General features: G+C 40.7%; 1 protein-coding gene across 1 annotated transcript in view; it reads right to left on the reverse strand.

Moving 5' to 3' along the window:
- The window catches only part of LOC144507178 (exocyst complex component 3-like), a 49,457-nt gene extending 37,009 nt beyond the window's left edge, over window positions 1-12,448 (reverse strand). The window contains exons 1-4 of the mRNA XM_078234029.1: window positions 12,189-12,448; window positions 7,762-8,227; window positions 3,199-3,853; window positions 567-684 (exon numbers count right to left, since the gene is read on the reverse strand). Of these exons, the coding sequence (XP_078090155.1) occupies window positions 567-684; window positions 3,199-3,853; window positions 7,762-8,167 (1,179 nt within the window). The 5' untranslated portion in view covers window positions 8,168-8,227; window positions 12,189-12,448. The remainder of the gene's footprint in view (window positions 1-566; window positions 685-3,198; window positions 3,854-7,761; window positions 8,228-12,188) is intronic.
- Window positions 12,449-12,911: the final 463 nt, after the last annotated feature.

The following is a 12,911-nucleotide window of genomic DNA, read 5'->3' on the forward strand; positions in this document are numbered from 1 at the left end:
CGCGAAGATGCCAATCACCTCAAGTGTCACCGGGCAAAGCACATGGAGGCCAAGAGTAAACAGCAAAAAGAGAACGTAGAATCCAGAACGTTCCACCTGCCTCATCAAACAATACCTGCCAAACCTGTGGCAAAGTCTGCGGCTCGAGGATTGGACTATTCAGCCACTGTAGAACCCACCACCCCAGAATGGAAGCAAGACATCCTCGACCTTGAGGGACTGCTAAGGGAGAAAAAGCTTCAAGTCTAAGTTCAATCAAGCTGAGAATAAACCATCTTGCTCTGCTCATTGACCCACACCAGAAAGCGCTCCTCTGGTTTCAGAAGAGCTGTCTAAAAGCAAATTGTGTCTTGTCTTGTGCATGAGTGATCAGGTTTAAGAATAAAAATAAAAATACTAAAAAAAACTGCTATGCAAAGGATTGTGACCAAAAAGAGAAAGGCATTGTGTACAATATGTGAGGGACTTAAAATCGACAACGTATTTGCACTTGCGTCAATGATTACAGAATGTAGTTCACCTTCATTAAATCAGTTGAATAGTACCATTCATCACTTAATTCATACCTTTAATTCTTTGGCATATTTGTCCATGACATTTTCTATAACCTCTTGGTCTAACAAAGGACTGAGTTCTGGTACGTTCACTTCTGGTGAAAGATCAGGATGACTCATAACATCGCTACTGCAACAAAATGGAACTTTTCAGGCGCCTGATTTTCAGAATACTTAAAGCTGCATATACCACTGAATTACTTAGATCGATTTGAAGAACAAGAGCATAATTAATTAAGGCAAAATTTTCAAGATAATAGCAAAATACTGCGGATGTTCTAAAATAAAAACAGAAAGTGCTGAAAATACTCAGTAGGTCTGGAAGCATATCGGGATAGAAGAATATGATTTCTTCTTAACTGAAGGACGGTAGCTGCAGTGTTCCAGTGAAGCTCAAAGTAAGTTGGAGGAATAGCACTTCATCTTCTGATTAGGTACTTTACAGCCTCCTGGACTCGACATTGAGTTCACCAATTCTAGACCATCAACTTTGTTCCCCATTTCGATTCTTTTGTTTTGCATGTTTTTGCTTCTGGACAGAGCTATTCAGTATTGTGTCATTCATGCTCACTCTAGATCAAAGCTGTGTTTCTTTACTACAACTGACCACTTCTTGTCTTTTGTTCCACAATATCTTTGTCATTTTATCTCTCCCTTCCTCGACCCGATCCCACACTTTCCCCTTTGTTCTTCCTCCCCCTTCCAACACTACAGCACATAAGGCCATAAGACATAGGAGCAGAATTAAGCCACTCGGCCCAAAAACCTATCTATCTCTGTCTTAAAGACACTCAATGACCTGGCCTCCACAGCCTTCTGCGGCAAAGAGTTCCACAGATTCACTACTCTCTGGCTGAAGAAATTCCTCCTCATCTCTGTTTTGAAGGATCGGTATTTTAGTCTAAGGTTGTGCCCTCTGTTTCTAGTTTTTCCTACTAGTGGAAACATCCTCTCCACATCCACTCTATCCAGGCCTCGCAGTATCCTGTAAGTTTCAATAAGATCCCCCCTCATCCTTCTAAACTCCAACAAATACAGACCCAGAGTCCTCAACCGTTCCTCATATGACAAGCTCTTCATTCCAGGGATCATTCTTGTGAACCTCCTTTGGACCCTTTCCAAGGCCAGCACATCCTTCCTTAGATACAGCACCGAAAATTGCTCACAATACTCCAAATGGGGTCTGACTAGAGCCTTGTACAGTCTCAGCAGTACATCCTTGCTCCTGTATTCTAGCCCTCTCGACATGAATGCTAACATCGCATTTGCTTTCCTAACTGCCGAACTGAACCTGCACATTAACCTTAAGAGATTCTTGAACAAGGGCTCCCAAGTCCCTTTGCGATTCTGATTTCCTAAGCATTTCCCCATTTAGAAAGTAGTCTATGCCTCCATTCCTCCTTCCAAAGTGCATAGTCTCCCACTTTTCCACATTGTATTCCATCTGCCACTTCTTTCCTCACTCTCCTAGCCTGCCCAAGTTCTTCTGCAGCCCCACTGCTTCCTTAATACTACCTGTCCCTCTACATATCTTTGTATCATCTGCAAACTTAGCAACAGTGCCCTCTGTTCCTAAGAGGCCATGGTGTTAAGGGCAAGATCCTGGCATGGATAGAGGATTGGTTGACTGGCAGAAGGCAGAGAATGGGGATAAAAGGGTCTTTTTCAGGATGGCAGCCGATGACTGGTGGTGTGCCTCAGGGGTCGGTGCTGGGACCACAACTTGTCACACTATACATTAATTTCCTATGTGGCACCTAGTCAAAGGCCTTCTGGAAATCTAAACAAACCATGTCCACTGGTTCATACTCAGCTGTAGTGACTCCCTTATTGTTGGTCACAAAGTACAATCGGTCATGATCTCACAGCACGTTTCCTAGCCAAAGCCCAATGGGGTTGGGGTGGAAAGTTGAGGATAAAACATTAGGATATAAAAAAAGTACCATAACTAAAATGATAAAATAAATAAAACACACATTCTTGATGTATTATTAGAGTAAGCAAAGATATACTTTCGATTAACCTTTGTTAACCAGATATAGCTAAATACATGCTTATTTTACCATTAAAAAAATTGAGAATAAAATTAATCAGAGACCTTAGAACATAACTGATGATAGTGTAGTGAATCCAATGAAAAGGAAATTCACCTACAGAAAAAATCTTCTTGATAAGGAAAGTCACCTACAGGAAAAATTATTTTTAATAAGGACAAGAAACATTGTCCCGGTAAGTGATAACACTAATTTTTAAAAAATCAACATCAGATTTTGAAGCACATTTCCTGAACTGATACATATGCAAATTGAAATTATAGTAGTGAGCCCAGTTATATAGATGTACTTAATGAAAATTTAGTGCTGTCCACTATATCATATAATAACTGTTCTGATGAAAGGACATTGGCCTGAAATGTTTAAGCTGCTTCCCTCTCCACAGGTCTGTCTGACCTGTTGAGTGTTTCCAGCATTTTCCGTTCTCCTTTCGGATTTCCAGCATCTGCAGTATTTTTCTTTTATGATAATTGTAGGAGTTTTGTCATGGCTATCATATGATTTCATGAATAAGCAATATTTTAAGCGTTAAATGATTGTTTCTCCTCAAACCATTTAATAGACCAATATAAAACATTTAAATAACATACCTTTTGTAGGTGTGAATAATCCAATTGAGAAATGAAAAAAGATCATTTAGTTCAAGGTGTTTCTGCTGGATGCATTCCAGATGAGACGATACAGCTTCATGATAGCATTTTATGTACACGTTAAAAATATTGTATTTTTCTGGGTAACATTTTTGTACCAAATTTTTTACAATTCTCAAGTCTGCCAAAATAGTTTTTTGAAGATGCACTAAGTGTAATGCAAGCCATGATGCCTCCTGCTCCTTTGTAGGTAAATGCACTTTCGCTATCCTTTCCTCCACACTTTTTCTAACTGTTTCTCCCCATAAATCTTTCCACTTCCGAGGTCTTCTCAAACAGTTAACGCCAGGATGGTCCATCCTTTCTTGCCATTTTTTATCTGCTGCTTCTTCCAGTTCAACAACTTTCAATGCCAAACATAGGATGTTACTGTTTCTTTCAGCTAAACTGAGTGAATTAGTGATTATGGACTTTATCTGTTTGGCAAGCTCATCACAGAGCAAGTTGAAATCTCGAACGTTTTTGGTGTATTCTTGATATGCCACTTCACCTTTTTCAGGCTCTCTCTCATTGAGCAACTCTTCTTCCAATTTATTTATATTTTCATTTGCCTCTAATAATGAATTTTTGGAGATTAACTGGTTTATTTCCATTACTGCAAAACAATTAAACAGAATAAGCAGTTTAAAAGCATTATATTTCCTGTATTGTTTGCATCAACTAGTCTTTGTTTGACCTTAACTTTTCTTCTGAGTTTCAGGGATATATCTTATATACAGAATAGGCTACAGGAATGAAGGCCATAAAACATTTTATATATTTCTACTGAATTAGAAACCATTTTCAATATGCAAATGTGGCACATAAATATATTCCAAGTCATAAGTGAGTTGTTTCTTGATGGAAATAGCAGGTTCCCTCAATGACTTGATCTGCAAGTGTGTGGTGTGATGTTAAGTCTTAGAAACCAGCAAGGTTCAATTGTTTTGAAGTTACATCTAACTTCAGTGACCTTAAACTGCATGGAGGGTTAGATTAGCCAGGGTACCTGCATTTGGTACGCTGACCTTGGAGGGGGTGGAATAATTTTATATTTACTCAAGTGTGATAAGTATTCATTTACATGCTGCTCTCAGGCACCCATGTCATATAGAATTACTTCAACATAATATTGAAGGACATAAGTCAAAACGGAAGAAGAATTTGTGACCATGGCATGGTACTTTAGTCAGAACACATTGAGAAGTTTCTTGTTTCTTTGGCAACCAGAAATAAAGGGCACAAAACTGATCTGTGGGGGTGGAAATTGTTTCATATCCAGTGGCACGCTAATAGTGCATGCCCCAATCGCAAGACTGGTCCTTGGGCCTCATTCCTATTTGCTTGCACATTTTACGTTGCATAATTTAATCAGGAGGACTGTGGAGACAGGCGCACTCCTTCTGGCTCCACAGGAATGATTCTTTAAATTTAAAAAAAAACATTTTTTATTGGCGTCGGTTGTTTTGAAACTCAGATATTATGGAAAGCTATAGAGTTCAAGTTAATCATAGAGGTGAAAGGTAAAGTAAGTAATATGACGGCAGCCCTGTTATTGATACAAATCACATGCAACACTTCAGTTGCTAACGCTAGCTATTCTGTAGGATGGAGAATAAATCAGGAGATAGAGGGCATATAAAAAAGGCAGTACTTTAATCATGGGTTACCTTAATCTTCATGTGAATTGGGAAAATCAAATTGGCAGAGGTAGCCATGAGGAAGAATTCATAGGGTGTGCTCGGGACAATTTCCAGGAACAATATGTTGTGGATCCAACCAGGGATCAGGCTATTTTGGATCTGGTAATGTATAATGAGGCAGTAAACAATCCAAGACTAAAAGATCCCCTAGGAAACAATGACACGGCACGGTGGCACAGTGGTTAGCACTGCTACTTCACAGCGCTTCCCGTCTATGTGGAGTTTGCACATTCTCCCTGTGTCTGCGTGGGTTTCCTCCAGGTGCTCCGGTTTCCTCATACAGTCCAAAGATGTGCGGGTTAGGTGGATCGGCCATGCTAAATTGCCCCTTAGTTTCAGGGGGGCTGGCTAGGGGTTATAGGGCCTGAGTGGGATTGTGGTCAGTGCAGACTCGACGGGCTGAATGGCCTCCTTCTGCAATGTAGGATCCTGTCACATGATAGAATTTAGCACACAGTTTGAGAGTGAGAAACATGGGTCAGAAATAACAGTGCTACACTTAAATAAGGGTAATTACAAAGGAATGAGGGGAGAGTTGGCTAAAATGGACCGGGAAAGGGGTTTAGCAGGAAAGACAGTTGATCAGCAATGGCAGACGTTTATAAAACAGTTCATGTCTCACAACAAATACAATAACTATCAATAGAGAAAAAAAAAAGGAAAACTAATGGGGTTAAAGGCTGATGCATCCCCTGGACCCAATGGGTGGAACCCAGGGTATTAAAGGAAGTAGCTACAGAGACAGTAGATGCACTGGTAGTAATCGTTCAAGAATACTTAAATTCTGGGCAAGTCCCACAGCACTGCAAAACAGAAAATGCAATACCCTTAATCAAGAAGGGAGGGAGACAAAAAAAATCAGGTAACTATAGGCCAGTTAACATATGTCGTTGAGAAAATGTCAGAATCTATTATAAAGGATGCATAATATAATCAAGCAGAGTCAGCATGGCTTCATGAAGGGGAAATCATGCCTAACAAATTAGAATTTTTTGAAGTGGAAATGAGCAGGATAGATAAAGGGAAACAAGTAGATGTAATATACTTGATTTTCAAAAAGCATTTGATAACATACCCCACAAAGGGTTACCTAATAAGATAAGAGGCCATGGTTTTAGGGGTAGTATAGTAGCATGGATAGAGGATTGGCTAACTGATAGAAGACAGAGAGTTGGGATAGGAGAAACATTTTCAGGATGGTATTCTGTAACTAGTGGGGTACAAAAGTGCTGGGGCCACAATTATTCGCCATATATATTAATGATTTGGACAAGGGAAGTGAATGTACTATTGCCAAGTTTGTGGATGACACAAAAATAGATGTGTAGGCAAGTAGTGAGGATGACACAAAGAGTTGAGAGGGATATAGACTAGTTAGGTGAGTAGGCAAAAATTTGGCAGATTGAATATAATGTAGGAAAATGTGAAGTTATGCACTTTGGTAGGAAAAATAAAGGAGCTGAAACAATTTGAATCATAAAATCCCTAGAGTGCAGAAGGAGGCCAGTCGGCCTATCGAATCTGCACCGACTCTCTGACAGAATATTTTATCCAGGCCCTATCCCTGTAACCCCACATATTTACCTGCTAATCCCCCAATCTACACATTCCGGGACACTAAGGGGCAATTTATGATGGCCAATCCATCTAATTTGTTCAGAAAACTGCAACACAGAGGGATTTGGTGGTCCTCGTGTATAAATCATAAAAAGCTAGCACGCAAGTTCAGCAGGTAATTGGTACTTTGGAGAGGTGATGGTCTAGTGGTATTATCGCTAGATTATTAACCCGGATGCTCAGCTAATGTTCTGGGCACCCAGGTTCGAAAAAATATCTGGAATTAAGAATCTACATACGACCATGAAACCATTGTCAATTGTCAGAAAAACCCATCTGGTTCACTAATGTTCTTTAGGGAAGGAAGTCTGCCGTCCTTACCTGGTCTGGCCTACATGTGGCTCCAGAGCCACAGCACTGTATGGGGCTGACTCTCAACTGCCCTCTGAAATGGCCTAGCTAGCCACTCAGTTCAAGGGCAATAAGAATGGAAAATAGTGATGCCCATGTTGCACGAATAAATAAAAGAATTGGGAAGGTAGTTGGAATATTGGCCTTTATTTCAAAGGGAACGGAGTATAAAAAAGGGAAGTCTTGCTAAGACTATATAAGGCACCAATTAGATCACACCTGGAATACTTTGAACAATTTTGGTCTCCTTATCTATAGAAAGATTGATTGGCATTGGAGGCAGTCCAGAGAAGGTTCACTAGGTTGATTTGGGTATGGAGGGATTTTCTTATCAGGAGAGGTTACGTAGGTTGGGTCTGTACACATTGGAGTCTAGAAGAATGAGAAGTGACCTTATTGGGACATATAGGATTCTAAGGGGGCTTGACAAGGTAGATGCTGAGAGGTTGTTTCCCCATGTGGGAGGGGCTAGGACCAGAGAACATAATCTCAGAGTAAGGGATTGCTCATTTAAGACTGAGATGGGAAGGAGTTTCTTCTCTCAGAGAGTAGTGAATCTGTGGAATTCTTTACCGCAAAGGGTTGTAGAAGTTGGTTCGTTAAGTAAGGTTAAGGCTGAGATAGACAGATTTTTAATCAGTAAGCGAATCAAGGCTTTATGGGGATAAGGCAGGAAAGTGGAGGTGAGGATTATCATATCAGATTGGTCATGATCTCATTGAATGGCGGAGCAGACTCAATGGGCCGAATGGCCTTCTTTTGCTCCTACGTTTTATAGTCAATGTATGTGAGATTCTGAAATTAATTTCAAATGTAAATCCATACTGTTTTCCTTAACATTTCTATTTCTTACCTGACAGTGGCAACTTTGTGTTTTCAATTGTGCCTTTAGTATCTTGGTTTTCTATTGCATTGCACGCTTCTTCCTGTTCTTTTAAGCTGTTTACTGTATTTCCAGCTGACACACCTGCTGTTTTACTTTTTTCTGAATCTGAAGAAAGTGGCAAACTAAACCTTTTGCTTAATCGCAGCACACTTCTAAGCAGTCCAAGCTGTTCTCTTGGACTTGAATCAGGCACATCAACATCCACGTTACTGGATTCTTGTGATAATTTCTTACTATTTCTGCGGAAGCTTTTTTTCTTTTTGGTGATCCCAGTTTCAACATCTGAAACATTACAGGCAGCCCGGTTTCCATCAAGTGAACCTTTGCCTCCATGCAGATCATCATTTGGCACTATTTTTGAATTCGACATCATTTGATGCTGTTTTTCTGTTACACTTCTGAATGCAAGCAATAGTTCAGTATCCCTTCTGTGCTTAAGAGAATACAATTTAATACAGTATTTATGAAAATGCATATAGTTGAACATTAAGATATCAGTCATACAAGAAACTTAAATAGCAATACTGTACTCTCAAACAAGCCTTTACAACTCAAATGAAATGGAAAAAGAGATCTATAATGGATAAAATATTTACCTTCAAAAAGGTAGATTTCTAAATATTGCATGGAATTGTAACTCAATAGCACCACTACAGTTTTCTCTGGACGATAGTTTGGTACCCTTAATAAACTATACATTCAACTATTGCTATATTATCAATTACATTCCACATATTTTTCTCCAGTTTATTTGTCCTAATCAGAACACTAGTTTTTGAAACAGAACTATATGTGAAGACTCTGACAAAACTTTGAGCTTATGGAGAAAAGTCAACGTAAGTAAAATCATCAGGCTTAGAGCAAGGAGTAGAGACAATACGAAGTCTATTAATTTTACACCAAAACTGATCAATTTTTTTGGATTTAACACAACAGTCACAGCTGACCATGTCAAACCTGAACTTTGACTACCGACTCCACTTAATGGTCGGGACTGTGGCAAAGAATATCAGAATTAGAAGCAGGAGTAGGCAATTCAGCCCCTCAGGTCTGCTCAGCCATCCAATACAATCATGGTTGATCTCATCTTGGCCTCATCTCCATCTTCCTGCCTGTTCCCTTTAACACATCCCTTCACAAATTTAGTCCTCAAGCTTGTGGTGTTCTGGCATCTGGTGCACTCTGGGGTAGAGAATTCCACAGATGACCCTTTGAGTGGAGTAATTCCTCCTCATTCCTGTTTTAAATCTGCCACCCCTTAGTTTGAAACTATGGGCTCTTATTCTAGAATGTCCAACAAGGGGAAACATTCGCTCTACACCCACCATATCAACCCCCTTTAGCAACTTATATACCTCAATTAGATCGCCTCTCATTCTTCTAAACTCCAGCCAAAAAAGGCCTGAACTGCTCAGTCTCGCCTCATAAGACAAATCCTTCATCCTTCAAATCCCCTGGCACACTTTGCTCTACCAGTGGATTCTGTGATATCGACAAATTTTCAGTTACTTTGTGACTTTGATTTTCTGACATATTCTCCTTTCATCAGATTTCCTCTTCAAGCAAATAATTGATATGATACTAATGGAGTTGCTCTCCAGTCTTCACTAGATATGTGAATGCAGGTAGTTTCTTTACAACAACTCCAATCATATATTTCTCCTCATTACCTTAGTGGTTCATCATTATGACTGTCTGACCAGTACTGAACTGAACTCCGAGTTGCATGAATCATGTATCAAGACTCATCTTCACTCCGTCCGCTTTTCTCCACGTGATGGGTGTTTGAGTTGCATTTAGGAGCAGACCGCAGTGCTGCTGCTACCCAGACCAACACCACAATCATTCTATCAGGTACATAAAGTTTGCATATTCTGCAATCTGAATGGGCTTTGGCTAGTTCTGAATTGCAAACCATCTGCCCAAAAATCATGGCCAATCAATTTTTAGCATGTTGTCACTAATGTCAAGCTTCTATAAGATTGGGGTTGGGGGGTCAATTTTACCTAAACTGATGTACAAAGATGATCTGGAAAAAAAAAACTTTTCATACTGCCAAATTTAGTTTCTGAGATGCCTTGCTTCTGGCCTATTGATTATTACAGTGGCAAACACTCCCTAAAGTTCAAGCAGGGTTCATTCCTAGGTTAACCACCAAGTAATGGGCTGGGAGATCCAAGAACTAGATAAATTTTTAATTCTATTACAAATCCATCAATTTAACTTCATGTTCTCCATTAAGTTCAATAGGCAGTCTCATGGCAAGAACAACACTTACACAGCTTCGGCTTCGTTCCTGGCAGAGCAGCACTAATCATCCCACAATTAATGAAGGATTATGGAGTATATTTTGATATTTTATTAATGAATAATAAGCAACATTAATGCATCATTCTAATTGTGCTACTTCACAGCAATTTCTAGCCCATTCAAAGAAACTGGGCTAGATTTTGTAGCTTATTGCAAAGCCATTGCCCTCTGAGAGAAGCTGTTCAAAAAGACCTTGCGATCTTTTGTGATTCTGACTTCCTCCACCTTGAACATTGTAAATTCAGTGCCAAAGTCAAGGAGTTTGCCAGGTCCCTCAGCAATAGTGATATTGGCAAGTGGGGTACGCAACCAATCACACTGATATCTTCTCACAGACAAGAACCCAGAAGTTAGAAGCACCGAATCTCTTCACTTTTAATTTAAATTGTCAGATAGTGAAATAAGTAGTTATGATTGGATTTAGACACATTACAATAAAGGAAGACAAACAAAAGTTTTAAAAATGCAAAGTTCCACATTTTTAAAAATGAGAGAACTTTGATATTCCACAAATAAAATTAGCTTTTCAGGCCCAGTGAGTATGTTTGGCAGTAATTATTTTGTTGGTATATCATTAAAGGCCCAGTAATACTGGGCCAGTAATACAGGGGTGGCACGGTAGCACAGTGGTTAGCACTGCTGCTTCACAGCTCCAGGGACCTGGGTTCGATTCCCGGCTTGGGTCACTGTCTGTGTGGAGTTTGTACATTCTCCTCGTGTCTGCGTGGGTTTTCTCTGGATGCTCTGGTTTCCTCCCACAGTCCAAAGATGTGTGGATAAGGTTGATTGGCCATGCTAAAATTGCCCCTTAGTGTCCTGAGATATGTAGGTTAGAGGGATCAGCGGGTAAATATGTAGGGATATGGGGGTAGGGCCTGGGTGGGATTGTGGTCGGTGCAGACTTGATGGGCCGAATGGCCTCCTTCTGCACTGTAGGGTTTCTATGATGAATACCTCACACAATGTGTAACTTTTTCAAAGGCTTTACAGCAAAAGTACAAGAATTCACCAATTGCTTAGGTTTTGCACTTTCGAAGGCTTGAACAGCACACCCTCTGGAGAAGCATTGATTCAATGACACCAACTTCTGGATGTCTGCAAGCACAGACTCCTGAAGCAGCTGCTCATTTTAGTGGACATGATGTGGAGATGCCATCACTGGACTGGGGTGGGCACAGTAAGAAATCTCATAACACCAGCTTAAAGTCCAACAGGTTTATTTGGCATCATGAACTTTCAGAGTGCTGCTCCTTCATCAGCGGAGTAATGATTGCAAAGGCAGATAATTTCACTATAATTAAATCCAGATCAGTTAAAAATGAAAATACCCCACAAGCAACATATTGCACCAACTTGCAAGACCTCATTATATATTTATGGGTGGCACAGTGGTTAGCACTGCTGCCTCACAGCGCCAGGGACCTGGGTTCGATTCCTGGCTTGGGTCACTGTCTGTGTGGAGTTTGCACATTCTCCTCATGTCTGTATGAGTTTCCTCCGGTTTCCTCCCACAGTCCAAAGATGTGTGGGTTAGGTGGATTGGCCATGATAAATTGCCCCTTAGTGTCAGGGGGACTAGCTAGGGTAAATGCATGGGGTTGCGGAGATAGGGGTCTGAGTAGGATTGTGGTCTGTGCAGACTCGATGGGCTGAATGGCCTCCTTCTGCACTGTAGGAGTCTATGATTCTATGATATAGTAAAAATATACAGCAAATTTCAAACCGTCAGCAATTTTTCCTTTTATGGTTACAATATTCACCACCACCTTCTCAGGGGCAATTAAGGATGGCCAGCAAATGGTGGCCCAGCTAGTGACGCTCACACCCTGAGGGCTTATTTGTGACAACACTTGAAAAACATACCGAGGGTCAATCGCTAGTCAAAATTGCAAACAAATCGTTTTCAATCTATAATGAAAATGAAACCCAACACAATCAAGGAGGAAATGGAAAACAAAAATCGGTGAGGTTGAACTTTTTGTTGACTTGCTGTTTGGAAGCAAAATAGAGAAAGTAAATACAAGCGTAAATTAAATTAGGTGATTTGACTTGGAGAGTGATGAGCTAAATTGTCCCCCACTTACTGTGTTCCTTGGTGCTGGGCAAGGTCAGCATCATTCAGGCAAGTTGCCTCGGCCAACACCTGGACCCGAGCTCACTCTTGGCGGGTTCTGATTAAGGTGCAGGTGGCGATCAGACCGGGTACAGCTCCGGGCTGTCGAGATTTGTGAGCGAACGCCGAAAGAAAGACGTTTATTAAACGGCTGGTTGGTGCCTTTTTTTTTCAATCAACTTCGACAGGAATTTCCAAAACACCCTTTCACTTTCACCTTAGCTTCGATGTGGCAGGTTCAAAGAACAGGTAATGACTGGAAAAAAAAACCCGGGCTCGGCACCGCCCAACTGTTGACATTAGTGAGACTGTGACTGGCTTTCATCTCCACCGTCAAAACATAAACTGGCCCTTTAAATCGATGGTAGTCATGATGTGGAGATGCCGGCGTTGGACTGGGGTAAGCACAGTAAGAAGTCTCACAACACCAGGTTAAAGTCCAACAGGTTTATTTGGTAGCAAATACCATAAGCTTTCGGAGCGCTGCGCCTTCGTCAGATGGAGTGAATATCTGTTCTCCAACAGTGCACAGAGACACAGAAATCAAGTAATCAAGAAATCAACTTGATTTCTGTGTCTCTGTGCACTGTTGGAGAATAGATATCCACATCCTTCGGACGAAGGGGCAGTGCTCCGAAAGCTTAAGGTATTTGCTACCAAATAAACCTGTTGGACTTTAACCTGGTGTTGTGAG

This window comes from Mustelus asterias, chromosome 18 (assembly GCF_964213995.1).
Source record: "Mustelus asterias chromosome 18, sMusAst1.hap1.1, whole genome shotgun sequence".
Lineage (NCBI taxonomy): Eukaryota > Metazoa > Chordata > Chondrichthyes > Carcharhiniformes > Triakidae > Mustelus > Mustelus asterias.